General features: G+C 36.0%; 1 protein-coding gene across 8 annotated transcripts in view; it reads right to left on the bottom strand.

Annotated features, from left to right (window-relative positions):
• Positions 1-3717: 3717 nt before the first annotated feature.
• LOC126967981 (CUGBP Elav-like family member 2) overlaps positions 3718-27281 on the bottom strand; it is a 510078-nt gene continuing 486514 nt past the window's right edge. For all 8 annotated transcript variants that reach the window (XM_050812728.1, XM_050812724.1, XM_050812725.1 and 5 more), the window contains 6 exons: positions 16002-16180; positions 13115-13376; positions 11949-12167; positions 11000-11026; positions 8622-8744; positions 3718-7911 (listed from right to left, as the gene is read on the bottom strand). In XM_050812728.1, coding sequence (XP_050668685.1) covers positions 7640-7911; positions 8622-8744; positions 11000-11026; positions 11949-12167; positions 13115-13376; positions 16002-16180 — 1082 coding nt within the window. In that variant the 3' untranslated portion in view covers positions 3718-7639. The remainder of the gene's footprint in view (positions 7912-8621; positions 8745-10999; positions 11027-11948; positions 12168-13114; positions 13377-16001; positions 16181-27281) is intronic.

The following is a 27281-nucleotide window of genomic DNA, read 5'->3' as shown; positions in this document are numbered from 1 at the left end:
GCCTGATGTTTTAACTCCACCGCGATTCCAGAGTTATGTTTGATAATGTTAATTAGTTGTCCTACAATTAAGACTATTTTCTTACTATTGTTGGTTATCACGCGTGTCCCCAACAGGCTCACCGACTCTTTGACTACATCCTCACACGGCTCTAATTTCACGCTACCACAGCAGTGTTTTCCGATGGCGTGAAGGCCTTCGTCATATGGCGCAACGGCTTAGTATTCAAGCTGTTTCAACTTGGAGTGCCAATCAGGCTCGTGCGCACCATACGGGCCTACCTTACTAACCACAGCTTCCAAGGTCGCGTAAAGAACAATCTCTCCTTACCCCGACCCATCATGTCTGGTGTGCCACAGTCTATTCTCACTTTTCACGAATCCGCAAACCGCTGGCACTCAACACTCGGACGATGGCCAGCGATCCGAAAATTTGAAAACAAAGTACACTCATTGTTGTATGTGCTACGAGGCGCGAGTTCTCGTCCTGTAATCGTCTTCACTCCACTCACACTCGCACACGGACAGACTGACGGACATATACACGACATAGCCAATCACAAAGACACTTTAAAGACACAGACAAACCCCCATACATACACAAACATATACTTACATACAAACATACACGTATATACATATACAACATAATATATACGTAAATTATAATAAATATAAGGTACGTAGACTGTTGAGTAGAGTAATCAAGGAGAGCAAGAGAAAGTCTTGGGACGAATTACTGATGCAGCTCGAAGCGGACCCGTGGGGAAAACCCTATAAAATTGTAATGTCACAGTTGAAACGACAGCCGTCGCCCTATTTCGAAATGCCCCAAGTTATTCAACATCATTGTAACCACACTTTTCCCCCTACAGAAACTGTACAGGTTCATTATACTAACAAGCAAACAGGACAATCGACTATACCGTTAGGGACAGAGGACAAATATAAATGCTTGCCATAACATTGGTAATGAAAAGACTCCTGGGCCTGATGGCATCTAAGGATGGCACGTAGCCCTTAAATGTGCTTTTAATTTATTTACCCGCACTATTTATTGACCTTTTCAACTTATGCTCATCTCGTACCGCCCACAGTACATGCTGGGTGGTATAGGGAAAACATTAGAATGCAACATCCTCGAAAGAATCGGCGTCATAGCAGAGCCACAACTGGGAGACAACCAATATGGCTTCCGTAAGGGTCGATCTACACACTATGCTGTTAACCGATATATACTGTCTTGTGGCCACACATCAAAAATGCATTTATTTCAGCCCGTGGAGAGGTCATCATGAGCCGTCTCGCCGCAATAAATCGCCTTGCATATGAGACCGAGTCTGCCCTATTCCAGTATCAGATTACAGGAAGCGTCCCCCAAGGTTTTGTGTTGGGCCCACTCTTCTGGAATATCATGTAGGTACGATGGGCTATTATTACAGGATATTCCAGTCCATACAGAAAGTGTTGCCTTTGCAGATGACTTGGCGATTTTCATCGTATCCAAATACATTGAGTAAATTAAGTGGAGCTTTGATGCCACCTTAGCTGTAGTGCGTAGATGGATGAACTAAGAAGGCCTTAAAGTCGCAGAGCAAAAAACAGAAGCCGTCCTCTACGCCTACTGGCGTTCCTACTGGAATATGATGGAAAAGTATCGTTAAAAGTTGGAAACCACGAGATCCAACCTCTCAACCTTTCATACGATAGCTCGCGTTGTTGATGGACACACGACTCAATTTCAAGAAGCATGCCGAGTTTGTTGGAGACAAAGCGTCCGCAGTGGTACACAGACTCGGTGCTCTCCCTATAGCGAGCGCTTACTATACTGTCTCGGGCAAGGCTGCCTTTGTCATATTTGGAACCCTACCCTCAGACATACTGGCTTAGAACGTAGAGCAATGTTCTATCACAGGAAGACGGAAAATTCAATGATGCCAGCAGAACTTAAAAACAAACAAAGACAGAGGAATTTGCAAGAATAGAGTACCTACTTCAAGTACCAGCTGATACTCGACATCGCGCCATGGGTTAACCACAAGCAAGGGGAGATTCACTACTACCTGACCCTCTCTGGCCACGTATGTTATAGACAGTACTCTCCACATGAGGAATCTCCAGATTGCCCAAACTGCACAGACGCAATCGTAGATGCAGATCATGTATTCTTTAACTGCCATCGATACATAACCGCTCGGGACAAATGGGCGAAGGCACTAGGTGCAAGAATTACACCTGATGTCGTTATCAGCGTAATGCTTACTTCTGAAATAGCCTGGGATGAAACGAGTGCATACGCTGCAGAAACATTACATATTATGTATACGGCGAGTGTATTATTTCTTTTGACAAAAGACCATGGGGCTAACAGAATCATATTCAATCGTAAGCTGTTATTTTTAAGGGATGAAGTTCTAATAGAAAAACCAAGAGGTAAATAACCCCGGTACAGGTGCAGGGAAAGTAATTTTATATGGAAAAGCATAGCAGTACTAATCTGGTACGTACCACCATTGTATGACCCACTGCGGCCCGTATTTTCTTGTAACAACAGAGAAATTACAAAAGCGTTGCCGAGCGACGATAAATCGTTGAAGAAACGTACGGATAAATTCGAAAATAGAAAACATATCGGATACTTCAAGGGCGTGGATCGAGCCGGGGGCAGCATGCTGAGAGTTTGGTTGAACCACCCATGCCTTTAACACACAGACAGATGCAATTACGTATATTTTATTATAACTGTCAGGTGTAACGAGTATAAATTTTGTAAATGTAAATAGGTACCCTTATAAATACATATAAGTTATTTGAATAAGTTTAAATAAATAAATTATTTCCGACTCGTCTACAGTTTATAGTCAGCATACTTGGCTGGTGGGATCTTGTGTAATAAGGGCTCGCACGGCCACGGTTTCCACTGATGAAACTATAGGGATTTATTAACATTGATATTTGTGAATGATTGTACTGATGCAAGTATGGCTACTGTTTTAAAAATATACAGCTGTGTGCTGAGGGGTAGGAAAGAAGATCTCTCCTACCTCTGAGCACACAGCCGGTCCAAGGTTCGAGTCGCTTTAAGAGACGCCCTGCGACTGTTGTTGCGTAGTCTTCGTAGTCGGCAAGTCCAACACATGGGCCCCGTTTTGTAGTCTAAATATGTAAAGGTATTTTCTTCCTCTCCAAATGCAAATATTGGATTTAATGCAAAACATTGGTCTATATTATAACAACAGTTATACTCGTATCTTACATATTACATAGTAATATTGATAAAACAACCGTTATAATCAAATTATATTTGGTAATATAATTCAGTCAAAGTAATTTTAAAGGTACAGAAGCTAATATATTTATTTTATCGAAGTATTTACCCTAGCTGTATATCTGCCATCTCACGGGCAGGTCATTTATGCCTTTATAGAACTTTGAAGACCCGGACGCAACAAACACTGCGAAAGCAATTTGTAATGTACGAGGCGAAAATTTTTAACCTCGTTAAAGAATAATTGTTAAAATTAGGACCAAGACTGGAAAATACGGCGGCAACCCGGCATGAAACATTAAGTGTTACATATCAAGAATTGACAAACTACTTATTTCTTAACTATGTATTCGGTCGATTAACTATAATATTATCGGACGTTTTATTTTTAAGCCACCCTTTCCGGTAACTCGCCTTATGTTTGTATCCAGGTAAAAATAAACCACCAACATTTTTCAACTTGACATTTATTTACATTCAACAAAATGGGTGTTGTATAAAACAGTTCTTTTATAAATTTTCATACCAATTGTATATCTAATAGAAATGGTGCCATGATATAGTGTAAAAATAATTTTAGAGTCTGTTTAAAGATATGGTTTGGTAGGTACCGTGACTGCGTACACACTTCTTCTATACAATTATATTACCTATGTTATCTTAGGAGTTTCATCACATTTATTCCATTCTATTGGTAATATGAGAGTGAATTACAAATTCTGTTGAGTGGAACTAAGTTTCCGATTAGAACTTGGCTAAACTTTACAAATAATAAAATTGCTGTCGGTAGACGATAGGTACTATAAAAGACACATATAATTACGTATTGAATGTATCTTTGCTAATTTTATATAGATAAAGATAAAACGTGTAAAGATACCTAAATTGAGAGTATAATGTTAGTACAATAATAATTATTGATGAAAAATTGAATTCTAGTTTCAAAATAAGCTCTACACTTTATCACATTTCAGCGGAAAGTTAAAATTATTCAGGATAGCCAAAAAAAATGAAAAAGCTTCCAAATCCAAAACACGCTAAAGTAAAATGTAAGTAAAATATATTTTTTTTACTAAAAATAACAGACTGTCATGCTACCATCTACCGACAAATATTGGTAACTTAAACATAATATTATGATATTTTTCGGATAGGTTTAACAGTTTTATGGCAAATTACGAATCTTACGGTGAAATTGACATGAATAAGCCTTATTCCTCTGAAATTAGTTCGACCTCATGTTCATTTGTCTTATCATACAACCGCAATTTACTGACCACAATTCGCTATTCCAATATTGCAAAATTAAATGTGGTTATATATTACTTTAGTACTTATCACAAACTGAAGAAGAAATTTTGTCAAATCAACGTTTAACAGAGATAAGAATAAAACTATAATTTAAAATGACTGACATGCTTCAAAGGAGCTGGCGCATTGACACTATGTGTGTTTTCATTCTAATCAAATCAAGCATTAAGCGTTGATATCAATGACATTCTATACACATACATAAGGACATATCATTCGCTGTCTGATAGCGGAACGGCACAAGTGTGCTAAAAGACAATTTATGCACACTTCTCATTAGTTGTGTGTCAACTGTCACTGTCCGATTCAAATCTGAAGTGAATACAAATGGAGTAAATGCGGCTATATACAGATGCAGTAGTGGAAGCTTATTCCGGCTTTGTTTTTATATGAAGTGATATATGTATAGAATATCATTGGTTGATATATATAAATACATATAAAAACATAGGTTGCATGCGACTTCGTCTGGTCTTAGGACAAATCGCTATATTTTTTTTATACTGTAGTAATAACACACTGAATCTGATGGTTTGTCATGAAAAGCAGTGGGCCCATCTCAGTTCAGTTTGTCCAAACAAATATACTTTCCGTACAACCATATCTTGATCATTTGTACAAAGTTTAAGATATCTTACAGGAGTTTTTACATATAAGGTACAACAACATTGAAATCCGCGACACCTAAATAACTTTTTATAAGATGAAAATTTTTTTTCACATTTTATTTATATCTAAATCACACCTATAATCAGACTGCACAGCGGTCGTGTCCTCAAGTAATATGAAAATAATTTCTCGCGACTTGAAACATTCATAAGGATTAACACAATTTGTTTCCAGAAGCGAAAGCTACAAATGCTAACTCTAGTTAAATATTGCAATAATTGTATTATTCTCTGAGTGATGACATAATACTATAACCAATGTAATTAAATATCTATACATTGCAATTGAAGTACTCTGACAAGTGACAGGTTTCATTTTGTGGACGTTAAATACTCTTGTTGCGGATTACGCACGAAATCGTTTTGATAATTAATATAATTGTCATCACTCAAATTTTTGAACAAAATATAATATTTAGTACTCTTGTTACATTCTGCTTTGAGGTCGCTGGTTTTCAATACAAGTAAATATTACAGTATCTAACTACTTCTTAAAAAAAAGTATATCTATTTAAAGAATCATTTGATAGTAGTCAAACATATCCAATGAACAATGTGAATCTGTAGCCCTTAAAATGAAACAGGCGATAATTTTAAGCCATATTATGTAAAAAACAACCCCATGTGCTTAGCATATTGTATGCTATGCCCTTAATCATGATTTAAGTCAACCCAAACGTTGTTCCTATTAACATGCCCATAATGTATCCATTGCATTTACAATATAATGGGAACTTAATTTAATATTGTCTTTAGAGACTTAAAAATGACTAAATTTACATAAAACTTGTCCGATGTTACACGCCAACGCCTGGTCACAACACTCCTAACAATTAATTTATCAAGAAAAAATTGGCACAAAGCTAAATACTTGTGAAGATATACCTAATTAAAATGCAAATAATGTAATTTTTATTTTACTTAATTAACACAAGAAGAATTTACTATAACAATAATTAATCTTCCTTAAGATGATTTTGCGAAAAACTAAGACCTATTTTGGTCTTTAAAATGTCTTAAATAAAGCATTTTGTCAGCACATTGACTTGAGCACGATGAGCTTGGGTCAATTGTGGCCATACGAATAGAAGCAAATTATCTATGAATATGAAACTTAAACAATACAATAATATATTAAATACGTACTTAACTCTAATAATCTTTGACTAATAAATCAGCGTTCGATGTTTTTGTTAATACGAAAATTTGTTGATGAAATGATGTTACTTATTTCATTAATTTATTTAAGAGCACAGGATCTAAAATTATTTGGTCTGAACACAGAAATGTCTTTATCAATATTTTACAACACTGCTTTGGGTCAGCTTTTGGAAACAGGTAAAGTACTTACCTAAACATTTACGGCCTTACAAATAAACTTGGTATAAATTTATGCCTGATAATAGACCAAGAATATGCAAAATATTGACGTTTTACGCTGACAACACTGTCAATACAATGATAATTATGAAGTTTTCCAAATGACAAGCAGTCCTGCAAATAAACGCGGGAAACGTCGGACGTGATACGTCCGAATAAACCAATTATAAGCTAAATGTCATGCTTATTTGTAAGACCGTTAAATTTTGACAAAATAAAATTTGGCACAATTTTAGAAGAACTTAAAAATTACGAAAAAATAATGACAATGCATCACATACTCAAGCCGAACGCTGTAAAACTCAATTATTTAATCACGAGAAAGGTACCTACGCTGATGCTTCTCAATTCTAGAACAATACCTCGTATCCAAAAGCCAACAAAATACAGACACAATAAATAAGGAAACGAATCACGTCAATGTTAAGTACAAACAACAAGGTAAACAATAAATACATTGATCACTTTGAGATCATCTTATGTTACACTAAAATCTTATAATTTTAAAACAACGAACACTAAATCTGCTTTTGAACATGGCCACGTCGATTCAAAGCGGTAGGTAACATGTAAAAAAAAAACAAGATACAAAATATCCCGCATAACGTCTAAGTAGTAAATAAAACATCAATACTTATAAGTAATTTGGTAGTCGGTGAACTTTGGACGACAATATTTGACTACAGTAATATGACACTAACGCAATGAAAAAAAACTTTGGCGTCTAGGTGTTCGCATGAACGCAAATAATGCTTATCTATCAGTAAATTTTTAAAAGTAACTATAAAGAAATAAATGAATTTTGGGAATACTTTGGGAAACGATAAATCCTTTGACACAAACCTTATACTAACGATACTTATTAGTTAACAACTGTGCACGTGGACTCGTCTTCGTAGCTTACCAACTATCTGTTCAAGTGCACCGAAAACATCACAACGAACGTTCAAAAACAACCTTGCTTAGTGTGTGTGTTTTTTTTTATTTCACTAGGAACATTGTTCTGGAAACTACTAATACGGTCTGGATAGCTCCTTCGAGCGTTTTAATTGAACTTTAAGTCTCTTTGTACCTATTTGGAAACCGTTCATGGCTTGTATTGCGGCCTGTGCAGACGCCGCGTTGTCGTAGGACACAAAGCCGAAGCACTTTGATAGGTTCGTCTGCTTGTCTATGAACACTTTGGCCGATATAACGTGGCCGAACGGAAGGAAGGTCGAGGCGAGGTCTGTGTCGGTGAATTCTTGCGGCAAATGGTATATGAACAGATTGCCGCCCTCGGGACCTGAAATATGAAAATTAAAAAAATATAGACGTTTCCACTATTGCAATCGTCAGCAAACTGGGTTTTGGTTGCTTTTTGGCTATGCCTTGTACTCCCCGGGGTATAAAAAGAATCGGGAAGTCTCGGGCCCAAGGGTGTCTTAAGAGACCATTAAGGGCATTTACCAGTTGGAGAATTCTTTGTACAGGAAACTAGCTAGCAAGCTAGATTTTGGGTACCAAAACGGTGCCTTTTTCTGTAATGAAGCAGTAATTAGCAGCAGCATTATTGTGTTTCGGACTGAAAGCGCCTTAGCTAGTGAAGTTACTGGCAAATGAGACACATCATTCGTCTTGTAAAGTGACGAGCGCAAATTTAGTGCCGCTCAGAATTTTTGGATTTTTCAAGAATTTTGAGCATTGTAATGGGCAGGGGTAAATGTTTGCTTGGTGGCCATTTTGGAGCATGCAATCTTGATTCTATTGTTTGTTTTTATAGCGGCGATACCAGGTGATTAACACTCGGTTAAGTTCCAGCTAATTACTGCGGCTTATGACTTATGAGAGCCATTCCACTGACAGACAATCTTAGTAGTTAGGCTACCCTTGGGATACGAAAGCCTCAAACTAGTAAAAGCGTGGGCAAATTTTTAATAGGGAAAGTAGCTTACTGTAATGGATATTTAATCAAGACATTATAATATGTTAATATTAATAATCACTGAAACAGACCTTCAACTTGTTTGCCGGCGGCCGCCGCGGCTGCCGATCCGAGCACCGAGCCGAGCGGCGCGGCCGCAAACGCCGTACCGAACTGCGCCGCGTATGCAGAACTCAACGGTTCTGCCGTGGACCCTATAAAAACCGTTAAAATAACAAATATAAACAATATTGAAAATTCAATTAATCAGAGAAACATGTAAATGACTTATAAAAAATATTTTTCTAATCACTTTCATGCAGGCAACATTATTAACAGTATGAAGAATATATGGCTCTTTTTATATGAGTCAGTAGAGAAAAGAAATTATTTATCCATTCTTTCTGATACACATCCTCATTCTTCTATTCTAGAATCCCGATCGAGAAATTTTCGTCGGTTGTGATGTGACTATAATTGGGTACTTGACTGTATTACTGAAATTATGAAAATGATGCCTATACAATTCGCTATTTTGTATTATTTTCTCGATTGGTAATGCTTAGTAGTAACAATCTAGAAATTATTTCTTAGGTGTTACTATTAACAACTAAAAAAACTCGGTTGCTACCTAGGTACACGTAAGCTTTAGCTAAATGCGCTAAATATAGCGCATTAACAAGTTAACTACCTCTGTATCCATAGGTATTTTTAAAAACTTTGGGTGATAAAAAGAAAATGATGAAAAAATTAGTAGTTAACGATGAAAGTTTAGTCTTGCGTCTTAAAATGAGTCATGAATCTTGCAAGACAATAAACAAACAGTTTTATTAACACTTGTTATATTGCCAAACTAGATAACGCAACAAATAAACGAAGAGACACAAAACAAAAGAGTTATTTTAAACAATTCAATAACAAATATGGTTAGTCAATATGAAACAATGACATACTCGCAAAACAAAACAATACACAATGAATCCATATAATAGCAATCAATAAATTGTTATTCACGATCGTAATTTATCAAAAAATAAAAAAAATAAGCGCTATCATGCACAAGCTGCAGTTAAATAATAGTTAATAACAGCTCATCAACAAATATAACATTTGAAATGTATTTATTGATACAGAAAAGCCCATGTATCGGCACCTCACATCATGTGATGCACGAATTCTGGTAAAAATCGACATCAAGTCATCATTCTAGGGAATGATATAAGTATGGAAACAATCCTGAAATTCTTTGTAAAAAATAACGTTGTGTGGGAGTTTATTGAATTCAAAATCTTTAATTACAACGTTATACCACGAGTGTGCTGCTGCGACACAAAATTCTAGAGTGAGTACTAATGATACCTAGAGGTAAGATCAACATTTAGCCTTCGATAAAGTGGTTTGCTAGTTTCTATTCCTACCTATTGAAAACTTCACACACCAGGAACGTTACAATGCATTTAACTCATAGATATCTAAGTTCATTTTATTAGTTTATATCATTTAGTTTAGGTTATCTGGGGTTTAACTAATAATTATAATAAATTATCTCTTTATTACTATTCTTGTTTACAGATGTCAGATAATTTATACATAATATTATTATGTTCGCAAATACTTACAGCATACTTGTGAAAATACTTTGAAAAAGTAAAAAACTTTATTTAACTTGATATAATAACACCCAACGTTTTATTTGGCTAAAAGTCTCTGCGTATTAAAACTTTTAATACATAGCTTGCCACTTTTCATAAAAACATGTTTGCAATTTTTTTCTGAAGTGGTCCTAAATTCTGTAACTTTGGCTCTATGTCATATAATATCTCAGCAGGAAGACAAGATGGTAAGACAAGGAGGTAAATTTACATCAAACAATATATTGATGGTAAACATAATAAAAATATTACTATTGAATACAATCGAAAATTGAACATATTTTTCAAAATCTCTTTGCATAGTATAAGTGCCAAATAAACCACTTTCATTGAAGATTATAACTATATATTATACTACACATAATATTACAGGCATTATTTTCGTAGAAATATGCAAGTATATAAAAGCGAATTTAAAAAAAGACAATAAAAAGGAATGAAGACTACGCGACTAAGTTATGAAGGTACCTACCTATTCACAAAAATCAATCCAAGCCAAGGCACAAGTTGTGCAATAAATGAGAAATGTAATATACAATGTTTTTCGATTATCATTGAATCAGAATAATGCCCAAAAAACAAGTGAGAGTCAGTATTGCCACTGTAGTGTTGTAGGCAAATATACTACTAAGTACTTACTATATTTTTACAATGCGTCATCCCCATATTTGGGTCTTGTTTACGAAATTATATTAAAGTATTTTTTGGAGAGAGGTAAACAACATACGCTTTCTCATTTATAACATCATCTATGAATAAAAAACAAAAAAATCATTCCACAGCAACACACAATATTTTGTATCCTGACGTTGCGTTACCTGTGATGTTAGTCTTTCCGAGAAGACCTGAAGTGTGAAAAAGTTTCATTAGTAAACCTTTTTATACTCTCAACGTAATAAAGGCGCATCTGAAAGAGGAAAGTTTTGCGGGCGAAAAGAGAATTTATACTGTTTCGTGAATATCTTACGAGGCTATATTCCAATTAAGGGATTGGGCAGGTCGAGCAATTAGGGATGAATTTATGGTTACGTAATTGTTCCACGAAGTTCGGGTACGGAAGGGAACCCGACGGACGAAGCAAAAAACGTCAATTAAATCTGGCAGATTGATACTTTCTGTATTTTATCGAGGTCCCTATTTACGCTTTAAGGATTTTCTGAAAGTAATTGACATTTTTTCGTTATTAAGCGTTTTTATTTAAAATTTCGTATACGTAAGCTTATTTCCATTCACTTAAAATCATAATATTGTATAACATAGGTATGTATTGCTACAAATAGCCATATAGGTGGATGGACATTAGGAAATAATATTTGATATAATATTTTATCAAAATATTAATATTTTAAAGGCTGTTTGCAGTTTGCACACAACATGGATCAATTGTGCTATGCGGAACAGCATTAGATTTAATAAATTTACACAATTTTAGGCAGTCAGTAAAGACTGAGACTTTAGCTCGGAAGCCGCATCGGATTGCGGAGTGATAGGGCATAATTGCTTCTTGCCTGACACAGTTTTGAACTATAAATTCTACGAGTATGAATAAATAATCGTACAATTTGTAGTTCGAAAATTCTCAAAACATCCTAATTCATTCAATCAGATGTTTATGTAGAGTGGCGAACTCTTGTTCTCCTTATCTTTTCGTCCGTTCATTATTAACTCATTCCCTTTTCCTCACATTTCACGTATGTTTTGAAATTACGCAAGCTCACTCCAAAAATAATCTTGTCAATTATTGTGAATGTAATAATAAATACTCACATAACTGCGGTGCATTCGGTTGAGGCGCTGATGCCGGTGCCATTTGCGTCGACTGTGTCACAACCGGCTGAGTGATAGCTGCCAGTGCTGCCAGGTTCTGTACAGACACAGGTGCCAGAAGCCCGCCCAGCTGATCAGCAGTCGTTACTCCTGGAACCCCACTTACAGCCCCTCCACTCAGCCCTGCGCCATTGAAAGCGATATCCTGATAGTTTATACCTACAGGAGGAGACAGGTCTACTTAGAGGACATCAGAAGCAAATTATAAAATGAAGGGATAAACGAAAAGGGAATTCCAAAGGTTGAACAAAATGTAATCGCAACATAAAATAGGGGTTTTAAATATACGCTCAAAAATGCTAATCATAAATAATTTATAGAAGAAAATGTCAAATAAGAAAGCAAAAGTCGGTCCCTCCACGTAAACGAGTATAATCAAACTTCAACAAACTGAATACATAATTAGGCTTAATCGCTGATTGTTCCCAATTTCAGTCAGTAAATGTTTAACTTTTCGGTTAAAATAATTGAAAATGAACGCGCTATCACGATTTGTTTGGCCTTGTGTGTCATGAATTTAATTATGCCTCATGACAGCCGATTCTCATAATCATCATCGCTTATGAAATTACTTTCCACTATCAACATGCTGAGTTCATTGTGCGTGGATTATTGTGAATGGTAGAAGACAGAAGCTTACAATGTAAAATGTAGAGTGCAACCGTTTGTAGTCATGATTTGGACTAAATGTTCTAAATCCTCTAGTTGGATGAGTACGCCAACAATTCGCCGTAATTCAGGTTGATCCTGAAAAGGCATATATTTGAGGCAACACACATATCCACACCGTAGTTCAGCTGCAAAGTAGTGGTGTACCCTGTAAATGTCTACGTATGTGCTCTGGTGTGAAGGGTGTGGTTGTAATAACAGACTCATCAGATGTTTCGGCATTTTAATTCACCTTATAAATGAGACTTATCTCAGATTGATCGGTGCAGTGCGATTTGTTCAAGGCTGTATTGCATTAAGCTTTAGGTAGTTTTGTGATGCATTACGGCTCAAATTATATGGGCTCTGTTAAAGTTCCTTTTAATATGACGTGGGCATCTGATCTTGTAAAGCCTCAATTTTTCGTTCCTTTATGATTTTGTCTAAAAAGAACTAACCTTGTAACAACGTGGAACCCTGTCCCTGAAGTAGCTGCTGTTGTAATCCAACCGCCTGCAGTTGTTGCAACAGCTGCAGTTGCGTCGCCGGAGATAGCGCAGCCTCGGACGCCAAGTACGTGGGTGCTACCGGCGTAGTCAGACCCCAGAGGTTTGCCTGCATCGCTTGTAGCTTCTTCTGCTCTTTCTCCTTTTGTGTGTCTGCGAATTTCACTACCAACGGCGCTGAACATCCTTCCATTGTTTGACTATGGTGCAGGGTCTGTAACGAAAAGGTTTCAATTAAATTTAAATATAAATACCATTACGTAATCAGTTTCCATTTTGCCAAATAGGATTTGATAATTACAACTTGAGGCTTATTATGTGGATTCTAGAATAGGACCTTCACACAACGAATCTTACAAAACTACACCTTTTGAAGTAAAACTTCTTTATGCATACTTGAATAGGAGAGTAAGCATGAATACTTGACGAGAGCGTTACGATCGAAGGCTAGGGTGATTTCTTGATTATTCTGTAATTTCATTTCGCTCTTGAATAATTTTAGAAATAAATATATTTTTTTACTTTAGTGATGTGGTCTAACGCACACTCGTTTTTTCAATGAGTTTTTTCTTATATTCAATATAATTTTTGTTTAAAAATATTTGTTTATTAAAATCGTAAAGTTATACTAAAACTAGAAGCTATTGGTATTAGAGGAACGCAACTACACCATTCAGTCAGTATCTTTCGCAACGTGAACATAAAGTAAAATTATTTAACTGCACCAGCGAATACGAGTCGGTCTTAAATCACATCAAATCAATAATATTTTATTTCATAGGTAAATTGCATTACACTTGAAATATGTCATTTTTTCATACAGCTCGTTTTGGAAGGCAGATTTCCTTAGAGTTGAACGACCAAGAAACTCTAAAACAGAATGGTATTACAAGTTCTTATTTTCAATTTAATTGACTAATTATTTCAATTACAATATATGCAAAGTGACGTAACAAAAATACTCTTCAGGCAGATAAGACCAACTACATGTGCTACAGTTTATATAATGATGCCCAACCTGCTAAAGACTTCACACTCCAAATTCATAACTGCGTTACAAGATAAGTACCGTACATTGTAACTGCCCATACATTCAGCAAGTTCAAACTAGATATCTCGGTGTCATATTGGGTCAGCGACTTACAAATAGAGTACATAATGCAGTGGGTGAGAAAACTAACTTGGATTTTTAAATCATTAAGATACGTAGTACCTAGAGTGACGGCTGGCCCAAAATTGGAAGATAAAGATCTCCTGAAAGAGATCTATACAGCGTTGCTGGAATCTGTACTAACCTACTGTATAACGATCCGGGGTGGGGCCACTAAAACAAAATTCCTTGAACTTGAACGAACACAACGTAATCTTACTAAAACAATGTACTTTAAAAAGTGCAGATGTCCCAAGGATAGCTTATATAAAGAAACAAAAATACTTACAATTAGAAAATTATATATTACAAACACTATTGTAAAAAAGCATAAATCCCTTGCATATGATCCTAAAATCCTGTAAAAAAAGGAGAAAAGACATTGTGGCAAGAGCTCCTAACACAACCTTTGCTGATGGACAGTTTATTAAGCGCTCTGCCAAATTATATATTGTATCATATAAAGAATTTCAATTAATCTATACAAAAACATATATGAATGTAAAAGTCTAGTAGAACAGTTCCTGAGTCGCTAGTTGAGTATGCTATATATTTACAAACGCACATTATAAACACAAATTTCGCTTCTGAAATCATTTCATATCCTACTACCCCCCTTCTTTGAAACATGTCCTTTTTGTCAGTTAATTTTGGTTGTCTTAAATAAAGATTAAACAGCGGTCCTTCCACCACAGGCGATAAGCTTAATGGGAGACACCTGCCCCTAGTTTTTAAGTACTTTTTTGATTAAGAAATAAACAAATTTTATTTAAAATGCTATACCAGAGAGTTTCAGTACATTAAACGCAATCTTTTATTATTACCTAGGTTCAACAGAAGTCAGGCCCCTATGCGGAAGTATATTGCAATAAATCCTCTTGGTTGTTTATTTTTGCGTTAGCTGCCAAAAATATTTTATAATAAATATTATGCCCGAATCTCGTTCATAGATTCCATTCGACTTTTATCAGTTTTTTTGAAACCTCGACCCCGTTAGAAATTCATTGCGAAAACAAAAATATCAAATAATACGATATTATATCGTGTTTAGTATTTGTATTTTTACTACCAAACTGTTGGCGGTTTATGAAAAGTAAGTTATTATGGTGATAGTAAAGTTTTAAAGAGTAAAAGGAAACAATATCTATACCCCTTTTATGAAGATATGATTCAATGCTGAAGAATTTGGCGTAATGCAGAAATTATAACTAGATATAAATGTAATTAAGTAGTTAACTGTTTTCAAATCATTAAACTTCGAATAATATACTTATGTAATAATCTAATGTTCGTTTATTTAAAATTGAAAATACACATTTCTGTAAAGATAGTTTTGAAAATGTTATCCAACATTGTATTCATAAAGAAGAGGTTGTTTACACTAAAAAGTAGTGAGTGGGTAATTATTCTTTAAAGATTAGACAAAGTGAAGCGTGGCCAAGAAAAATATAAATACGGCACTACAATTGAGCTCGTTACCTTAAGACATAAAATGTTAAGTCTCATTTGCCGAGTAATTTCACTAGCTTCAGACCGAAACACAATAATGCTTACACATTAGGTACTGCTTCACGGCAGAAAATGGAGCCGTTGTGGTACACATATTATAGCCGACATGCTAAGGAGCCTCCCACTGGCCAACAATATCGCAGTACAATAAGTTTTGGCTCACTCTGATAATGATCTTACCTTTATCGCAGCGATAGCCGCCTGCTTAGACACGAAGGTGACGAATGCACAGCCCTTGCTTTGACCCTGGGCGTCCCTTAGCACCGTACATTCCTCAATGGCACCGTGTCCAGCGAATAGGGCCCTCACGTCGTTCTCCGACAGTTTCTTGTTCAGCATACCCACAAAGAGTTTCCGTTCTGTGAAAGAAAAATATATGTCTTTAAAAAGAAAGTAGTACTAGTGGTACTTAATATATAATACGGACGACCGAGCCTTGCTCGGGTTTTTAAGAATGTACAAAACTTGAACAAAAAAGAAAAATAAAATAGGACATCTGGATTCGAACCGGGGTCTTCTGCTTTCCGGATTACCCAATGTCCCATCTGAGCTATTATAGTCTTGTATATAATGGCGAATTACTATTGTATTCTGATGTTACTGTAGCTGTTTCTAATTAAAACACGGATAAAACTACATTTTTTAAATTGAAACCTAGCTAAATCGATTTCTCGCCCCCTATATATTTGTATGAAAATCGTTAGAGCCGTTTCCGAGGTTCAGATTATTATATATATACATTGCTCGTTTAAAGATACAAGAGTTCACAGTAAAACGCATCGATCAATGTAAGAAAATAATTCTTACTTTGGCGGTATTATGAAAATATATATATTTATGGAAGAGGAGGACAAACGAGCGTACGGGTCACCTGATGTTAAGTGATCACCGCCGCCCACATTCTCTTTCAACACCAGAGGAATCACAGGAGCGTTGCCGTCCTTTAAGGAAGGTATATCAGTTTTTTACCAGTGGGAGGCTCGTTTTCACAGGATGCTGGTTAGGTTAAGGGAACCACAACGGTGCCTATTTCTGGCGCTAAGCAGTAATGTGTAAGCATTATTGTGTTTCGGTCTGAAGGGCGCCGTAGCAAGTGAAATTACTTTGCAAATGAAACTTAACATCTTATGTCTTAAGGTCACGAGCGCAGTTGTAGTGCCCCTCAGAATTGGGTTTTTCAAGAATCCTGAGCGGCACTGCATTGTAATGGGCAGGGCGTATCATTTACCATCAGCTGAATGACATGCTCTTCTTGTCCCTTATTTTTATAAAAAAAAGGCTGCATTTGTATGAGTGCTAATTTTTTTTGCAAAAAAATCATTTTTTTTTCTTTGAGCACCAATTTCGATGAAATGCGAATTGCTTAAATGTTACGCCACGCTAGGCTGAAGGCATTCGTGAAAGTTTCATGAAAGTCTGTCCAGTGGTACCAGAGATGTACAAAAAAACAGACTGCCATTTATTTTTTAAATTTTCTTTTGTTTTCAGCCACAGTAGCTTTATCACATACAGTTTTCAGAATAAATAGCCACTACAACAGACACTACAGTTTTATTATAGTTATATCATAATTAGAAGCCTATTGTATCCTACATTACAATGGAAATCTGCAATATAACGCCTCAAACAACTTAGGTACAATAATTGCTAATAACAATTCTTCTCCTGTCCAAACAATGTTGCGAGCAAAAGTCACTGTGTCCAAGCGCGCCTCTTTTATCATAGGTATCTCTGTAACTCAATTCCCATTTTCCCTTCTTATATTAAATAATAAATCCGGCCGACACATGTTGCACTTGTAAAACACGACATTGCTCATGCGACCCGGGTACCGGATATTTACTGTGTGCTCGCAATATTACCGGCAACAATTTTACACTAAACTCGTTGGCAGAATCAAGGTTTTTCGTATATTTGCTCCGAATATGTAAAGAAGGAATTCACTTCGTATTTGGAATATATTTCCTGTACCTATACAAGTGAAACTATATTGCTTAATTATCGTTTTTATCCAAAAATACGACATTATATATTTTAGCAGTAGGTATAATGACACACGCATATATTAGGTATATAATACTCTGCTAATATTAGCACTATTGAAAAAAATATTAAAGCTATTAATTAATTTAAATTTAAAGTAAAAGTAAAAACTTTAGCTTTTTATAATTATTAATAGCGATAATAATATTTTCAACAGTGCTTATATTTGTAAGTAAAAAGATTAACTTTTTATGTATATAACATATTATTAAATCTAAAACTAACTATCAATTTAAACAATTATTGTAAATTATATCATAGTATTTTTCTTTCATTACGGCGAGTGTTACACATTTATAAAGGATTAAAACGCGTGTAATTGTAAGTGTTTTTTACATATTAGGTTTTGGTTAAAAGTTGCATTTATTTATAATTATCGACGTTTCAAGAACTTTCTAGAGCACGTTTTCGGAGGGACATGTTTAATAAAATAATAAAAAAATGTAACTTTAATAAAAATACAGTGACTAGTTCAGACACGTGAAATACAGGCGTTTTAATCCATTTAAAATTATTTTACTTAAACATATTATTATCATAATATCTGTTACACAACTTTTTGAAATTAAATCTCATTTCATGAAACATTTATTAGCAAGAATTTCTCGTTTAATAGTATAAGAATTTCAGGTTTACATCCGTAGATAGTTTAACGTCTACATAGAGCCTCTTGCTGCTAGACTACCGATGAAAACAGGCCAGGTTTATGACTTTATGCGTGACAAGCTACGTCTTACACTGGCGATTTGTATGTCACTTTGTGTTAGTCTGCGTGCATTGCTCAAAATAGAGGTTAACTGTCAGCCTCAATTTTTTTCAATTTTTCACATGTTGCACAGACTGTGCTAGACGTATAAATGATCTAAGCTTACATCCAACACACGTTAATGACACTATCACACATCTACGCAAGTGACTTTTAAGAAAGCTTAAAACATGTCGTTACTGTAAAAGATCGACAGTACACAGCGCACGAGAGACAAGAGTCATATGAAAGATAAATACAGAGCTCAAATCTCGCGTCACGTAGCTCCATCAGAAGTTATGGCCCGGAGGTTGCTCTTTGATATGAAAACAAAGAGCAGCTGTTGGAAATTCCCGTGCGAGCTTCTTATATATGCAATTTCAAAAATGTTGCAGCAAAATATCAAATTCTAATTCAAATATTTTCATTCAAAATAGGATATAATATCACTTATTGAAAGTCAAAAACTACCACCCATTCCAAAAGGTATGCCTCAGACCTGAAAAGAACGGACGCAAGAAATTAAGCGGGCACCTTTTTTTTTATAAAAATATCATTTCATTCATTCATTTCAGTTCCTGTATCCCCTAGCTGGGGCAGAGGGCATCCACAGTGCATTTTCATCCCGACCGGTCCTGAGCATCTCTCTTAATTCCACTACAGGTCTTTCCGATGTCTTTCGCTTCGTCAATGACAGTCCGCCGCCAGGATTGCTTTGGACGGCCACGTTTGCGTTTTCCTTGAGGGTTCCAGTCTTGGGCTTGCCTCGGTAGGTATATGGTTGGGATCCCTCCGGAGTGTGTAGCCTATCCAGCTGCATTTGCGGCATTTTTTTTCTGTTGGTCGATTGGGATTTCATGACAGCATTGCCAAAGATGATCATTGGAAATTTTGTCGGGCCAGTGAATACCGAGGATATTTCAAAAGCATCCGTTAAAGAAAACCTAAAGTTGATAAGAGACGGGCTTGGTGACCTTTCACGTCGCCCATACATCAATACGGTCTTCACTTTGAACCGGAATATTTTGAGCTTAACTCTCCGTGTCAGTTTACGTGATTGCCATACGGATCAAAGCCGTGCAAAACGTGCTCGTACTCTGGCGATCTGTGATGTGATATCCTCTTCAGTCGCTCCAGTCACTGACACACAGCTCCCGAGATACGAAAATTTGTGGACGCGTTCCACTACCTCTGTGCCAATGAGCAATGGGCCAAAGCTGGTTGTCCCTATATTTTATCATATATTTTATCTTCATTCATCTATCAGCGATTCCCACCAAGACCATACTCTAGCTTCCTAATAATGTGTGCGTTACCTAATTTTAATATTCAAAATACTAACGATATATTCCAAGCGAGGCTGATTGCTTACGACTTGTCAATCAAAATCGGTTACAATAGCTATAGATTCGCTTTCCTTGCTATATCTCCGTTAGAGAAGTTCTTCTCTCTTGCACACTTTGATATAATAAGTCTTTGGTCCCACCTATTGTGCCACCGATGCAGTTTATGGTTCCGCAAAGGAAAATTTTATGGTGTCCGTTTTGAGATAACAAAGTACACAAGAAATCATGTACTTTACAAAATATTCGATTGTTGATTCTTCTAAACGAGTTTTTCGAGTTCATATGTTAACCGAGTATTATTAGTGAAATCGTCTCTCTCTCTCAACGCCTAATTTGTTTAAATGCGCAAGTAATTGTGTACTTAGAACTAATAAACGCTTCGAGTGCGCCGTCAAACTGTGGCGAGAAGAACATCGTTAAACAATTTACACGACTGCTAAAGTCAACGCTGCTGGTTGTGATATTCTAGAGAATATTATCACTTCTATTTAATTATAAGGCGATTAAATTTTACGGGCACTCACGACTATTGCAGTACTAGCTGTTACCCGAGACCTGTAAGACTAAGTAAGTTTACAGTGTAATTATATGACTTGATGTTTCAATACTGTTACATGCATATACACTAAAATCATACATCTACAGACCTTGGTTAGTCACTATGCCTCCTGAGCAAAAGGTTAGATGCAAACATTTAAATAATCAATATGGAGTTCGATTCCGAGTCATGGATCATCATTTATAGTTTGGGGCAAGATAATTTGTGTAAGATTGTCAATATTATATTACATTTTATATCTCTCATCGCTAAGGCAGCGTTCGTAATAAAACGTTTTTGCTCGACAATTTCATCTTTGACTGACTGCAAATTCGACTACCTCGAAAAAGCCTTTTCATTTCTCGGGTCAATATATGGACACTCACAAATAAAGTGGCTTTCTATTGGTATCAGAATTTTCATAATCGGATCAGAACATGCAGAGATGACCCCCTAGAACCTCACAAACTGTACCCCTTTTATAATATTAGTATAGATTACTGCAGTGCTAGTAAATCCTTAAGATAATCGTTGAATTTCTAAGAATAAAGACTCTTGTCAATTGTCACTCACCTAACCATAATAATATGTTCAATGAAAGAAAAGAGAATCTATGACGCACTAAAAATTTGAATTTACGGAAATCCATCGCCTCTCAAAATGCTTTATATGATTATCTTTAGTGTGGAGAGCAGAGAGTCATCATTCGTGTGAGTTAAGGAACTCCTGATGATGCCTCGTGTAGGGGCTAAACACTTGTCGAAGTTCTACACTCAACAGTTTAAGTGTGCCATAATACTCGTAAGTTGCATTTTGTACAGAAAAACTTCAAAAGAAAAGTTGATTTTATTAAATTTAAAATAAGACAGCGTGCACTTATTACTTAAAGGAACTATTGATCCGCGGTTAATACTTAAAGCGAATTTGAGGGAAATAGAACATCTACAAATAAAAATGAATATATATATATAAATTCCTTCCTTCCTTAAATATATATATATATATATTTAAGTAATAATAAATATATATATATATATAAACCTTCCTTAAATATATATATATATATTTAAGGAAGACACACAAGTGTACGTGTCACCTGAAGCTAAATGATTCACCAAAGGAACAAACACGAGTGTTGCCGTCCTTTTATTCGAATGGTGGACTCATTCGACAGTTTGGTAGAAAGTTTCTTATAAACCGCGCTGTGGAAGAATGCTACACATACAGATGGCGAAAGTGAAATATTAGTTCGAGGTGCAAAGGTGGAATTTGCTGACAGGAGAAAGGACAAGTAGCGTTTTGAAACACTTCCCGTGATTAATACAGTTGAAGACACACAATCAAGCGAAGCCTCTAACCTCATCTCTATTATCTAGTATCTAAAAGATATCACCATTGAAGTAGAACGGGCACACAGTAACGCGAGATCACATGGAGTGTTCCGAAGAGCTGTTTCGATTGCTTCCTGTCGCCGATTTCCATCTACTCACAACACGCCACAAATATCATCCCTACCATCTGGATGTGTGGCGAAATGGTGAAATGAGCTTCCTTGTGCGGTGTTTCCAGGACGATACGACATGGATACCTTAAAAAAAAAAGCGCGTACACCTTTCTAAAAGGCCGTCAACGCTCCTGTGATTACTCAAGTGTTGCAAGAGAATGCGAGCAAGTGTACGCTCGTTTGTCCACCTCTTCCATTTAAAAATATAAAAACGATATCAACATTAATTCACTATAACATTATACCTACCTTCAGTACAATTGCCTGCATTCATTATTAAAATGTTTCCCAAAACTAATAGCCATTTAGTTAATGGGGATCGCAGAACTTGTCGTTACGTAAATTTAATTGTTAATTTAGAACAATTTTCCCCACGTTACCTTCAATTATTAGTGCTTCAACGTTAAAGCATTTAAATAGTAGCTAATACCTATTGTTATTGTAAATGGTTGTTATTTCAATGGAAATCTATTGTTTTCGTAATGACTCACTTAAGGTTGGGTATTTAAAATAGAGGACACTAAATTATTGAAATAGCAATTCGTTCTTTACTTCGAAGGTTAAGCTTGTAACTAGTTATGCCGTATTCACAAAGCAGATAGTATGTTGCCATTTTTTAACAGCTTTATTGCAAAACTATTACAGAACTGCGTAATCATAATCGAAGTTATTCTTAGTAAGGATTATCATAAGAAGAATACTAGTGTGCTGGAATACTTCGGACATATTGCTTGTAAAGATTGCGATTTAAATTGGTCACAGTCTTGAACAACTGACAGGCATGGTAGATGGCAAACGTCCCAGAGGATGCAATCCCTCGAGATGGTCGGACCAATCCGACCTTCTCTGTACATCAACTTCCACACTGCCATTCATGAAGTAAGAATCGTACGTAAGAACACCTGTAGCGTAGGAGCCACGACCCTCAGAAATGAGGAAAACGACGCGAGAAGGAGGAGGATTGTAAAACTATTGCATTCTTTGAACTGCGTTGCGTAATCATAACCGAAGTTATTCTTAGTAAGGATTATCGTAAGGGGAAACATTAGCAAATATTTTTCCATACAAACATCGACTCGACTCTAATCCTTGTCTTTACGGAAGATACAAAGAAGATTACGGGTCACAGATTTAACGCACCTAAATTCTCGCGCACAACAGGGGAATCACAGGAGCGGTGCCGGCATTTTCAAAACGGTGTTTGCGTTTTTTTTAAAGGGCACGTATCGTCGTGGAAATATCGTACAAGGAAGGAAGAAAATTCTCCTTGCTTTTAACCGTAGATATTTTTTTAATACGATTAATATTATGTATGTCTCTCTATTTTGCAATGTTCAATGTTTTTTTGTTAGTATTAGATAGATTACTACAAACAGTGCTTCAGGGCCAGAAACAGAACCCTGGTATAAGGTTCAAGTTAGTTCCTAATAATAATAATGTATTTGCACTATGATACCTCTATAGGCCACTATAGGGTACACAGACCTACCTACTTATATACCTATATAGAAACCAAAAAAAAAAAATGGAGGTCTAGCATTTTTTTTTGCGGATAAACCCAACGGGGGTCTTTCTTGTAACCGAGTTTATTGAAAAATGATTTAAATTCTTCTTTTATTTTAGTTTGGTTTGAGCTTATTGGCACTACCAAGATGACAGTGACACACGTCAAAATACAGAGTAATGATCATTGACAGAGTGGACGCTCTTCAAATAGAGTGCGTTTACTTGTCGCCAGAGACAATGTGTCGTTAGAGTCGAGTTATGTGAAGTACGCGTAACCGTAAACTGAAGTGTGAAGGAATGGTCCGGTTATGGTCGGTGTTAGAATGAAAAATCCTTTAGCAACCAACATTTTTTATAGTATTTAATGTAAATGGAAACAATGTGGGATTCTATTCTTGAATGGCTTTTGAATTTAATTTTAGCTCAATTTGTATGTAGTCTTATAGTCAAGGTATCATTCATATTTTTTATGTCATCCGACCATTGACGTACCTACTAGACTCCCAACCGACTAGTAAAAGGTCGATAAAAATGTATGAGCGGCGTTGTATATATACATTAAATTATACAGACAAGATATTTATTTTTATTTACGAAAATAAGGGACGAGACGAGCAGGACGTTCAGTTGATGGTAACTGATACGCCTTGCCCATTACAATACAGTGCCGCTCAGGATTCTTTAAAAACCGAAAAATTTGGAGCGAAAAGTCTCATTTGCCCAGTAATTTCTCTACCTACGGCGCCCTGCAGACCGAAACACAATAATGCTTTCACATTACTGCTTCAGGGCAGAAATAAGCGCCGTTTTGGTACCCATTATCTAACCAGCATCCGGTGTAAAGGAGCCTCCGACTGGTTAAATTGTATATTGTCATTTAGTTACATACCTATGATAATCTTAAAACTATTGACGATGTAAATTTTTGCGTGTATCATTAACACATTCATACAAAATACATTCCCAAAACTCACGTTATTAAATTTTATAACATCTTTTTTTGTGCAAAGTACATTTTAATTAATACATAAAATACAGTAATCCCTGTCGTATTTGAATAAATAATGTTAGGTAATTATTCATGATTTTTAAATAACTTTTAAGAAGTATATAATTAAAAAAAATTCAATGTTATTAGTATTATTTAAGTATATATTTGCAATAAGTATTATGTATAGGGTTGTCGCTCACGCTATAGATCTATTCTGCTTCACGTGGCCAACTTTATCTAGAACAATTAGGGTATACCTAATTTTTAAAGGGTAAAGATTAATAAAAAAATGCAATTATTTTAATTTATAAGAATGTATTTTCCTTCCTTTATATATTTTGTCATATTGACATTATATTTTGACGTGACTGATTTTAGCTGCTGTAAAAACGCACAAGTTTTATTTTATGGGTTTGGGTCTCAATCAGTATATTATATTATGTGGTTCGGTAAACAGAGTGTACCAACAAGAATATATAATTCAGTAAATAGTAAGTTTTTGTGTTATGTTATTAACATGGATGTCATGTGCCAAAAAGTTAGTTAAATAATTTCAGAAAAAATCCTTTATTTGAATTTAATATGAAAATCTCCTGGTAGATTCAGATAACCTGTATTAGGAGAGAATCGCTCATTGCAAGTTATTGATTACTAATTTAATCAAAGTAATATTAATTATAATATATACAATAAATACGTAATGTGTAAAAATGCTAAATACCACCCGCATCATGTTGACGTCTGGCACTCCACAACCGCGCGTTTTTCTAGAAATTTCTTGCCTCACTGTCACTTTGTGGAATTAATTACCGGCTGCAGTTTTCCCGAACCGATACGACTAAGGAACATTCAAGAAAAGAGCATACGAGTACTACCACGTTAAAGACCGGCAACGCATCTCTTGACCCATGTTGATGCGGATGTCCATAGGCGGTTGCCTCACCACTCCGTGAGCCTCTTGCCTGTTTGCCCCCTCTTATATTAAAGTAAACTTAGCCAGTTATAGTCGACTTGACTTCGATATATCGCGCTACGTTTAGTTTCGTGGTCTCTTGGAAGAAGGGGCCAATTTGGCCTCATAAAGGCTTGGGTGCTCTCAGTAAGGCGAGACAATACTTAACTTCAAGCTACCACCTGCAACTATATTCATAACATTACTCGGCCTCACATGGGGTACTTCGAGCTTCTCAGTACCAGCTTCTTCCATTTGATCTCATCAAGCTAAGTGTCGCTCGAATCCTGGACGACCGACGACCAAGTCATCTCCGATCGGCTTTGCCTAGAGATGTGGAGTCTATCTCAGTGGAATTCTCAGAAGAGTTATTCAGTATTAACGAGCAGCCGATTTTCAACAGCAAACACTACTTCAAAATTCGAAAATCAAACCATATGACGTTGATTCCTGGCTGTATAAAACCGCGCGTTTCATTAAGTTATTGCCTCACATAGCCGCTTTGTAAAATCATCTGCCTATCGGCTGCTATATTCCCGAACCGATAAAAGTTAGGGACCTTCAAGTCTAGAGCTAGCTCCATCACAAAGTTTGGGACTGCATCTCTTGACCTATTGTAGTACCTACTGATGTATATGGGTGCCTGTTTTTTATACTTTTCGACAGTTAAACCACCTACTCGATGGTCCCCTCCAATTTAAAATAAAAAACTCTATTTAAGACTAGTCAAGTCAAGTCAAATAATTTTTATTTAATTAGGCTTAAACTAAGCTCTTTTGAATCGTCACTTAAAATGTATCTTTTAAATTACTGAGTTTACCATATGTTGGTAAATAGTTGCGCTCGTGAGAAGAAGAACACAACAAACTCAACGGAAACTCTTTTCAATCAAATAGAGTAATTTACAATGGCTCTAATATACATAACAAATTAGTTTGTATATGAGTCCTCTTTAAATGATATGAACTATTTCATAAAAAGTAAAAATAATTAACTATAAAAATATTAATTATCGTATATTGGACGACTTGACTACGGATGGCAACCCTAATTACGATGCTATCGCATATGTGACCTCGAAGAGACAAAACTCAAGGTTAGTACAACGATGTGCGAACACATTGTGCATACAAAGACATATTAGTGGCTCACACGTCATGTTTGAGAGCAGCATTTGTTTGAGAGTCTATTATATAGAATCTGACCATAAAATATTTAATATATACCTACCTGACGCTACGGCCGTATGCAGTTTTGCTCAAGATTCTAAATTGACGCTGTTTATTCTAAGCGACATCCCAATTGCGCTCGTCACTTTGAGACATAAGATGTCAAGTCTCATTAGCCCAGTAATTTCACCAGCTACGGCGCCCTTCATCATCATCATCATCACAATCAGCCGGAAGACGTCCTGGCTGCTGGACAAAGGCCTCCCCCAAAGATTTCCACGACGATCGGTTGTGCACTGTCCTCATCCAATGTATTCCGGCAATCTTGACCAGATCGTCAGTCCATCTTGCCTACCAACACTACGTCTTCCCGTACGTGGTCGCCATATAATGGCGTCATTACAACCAGAATATTTATTATTTATTTCAGTAAACAGAAAGTTCATCTATTATGTTATTAACATGGCTGGCATATGCTGGAAAGTATATTATACCAGTTTAATAGATTATAATCTATCCCTAAATTAAATAGAGTATAATACTCTGGAGAACACTGCCCCAATTGACCCAGTGTATTATTATTATATACAGAGAATTATTTCAGGTTGGTTCTGGAAGACGGCTGACCTCATAGACCGCATAAGCACGCGACGTGGCACGCGCAAG

The sequence above is a fragment of the Leptidea sinapis genome, chromosome 14 (assembly GCF_905404315.1).
Source record: "Leptidea sinapis chromosome 14, ilLepSina1.1, whole genome shotgun sequence".
Classification (NCBI taxonomy): domain Eukaryota; kingdom Metazoa; phylum Arthropoda; class Insecta; order Lepidoptera; family Pieridae; genus Leptidea; species Leptidea sinapis.
Note: the sequence above shows the minus strand (reverse complement) of the source record. Positions and strands in the feature narration are given on the sequence as shown.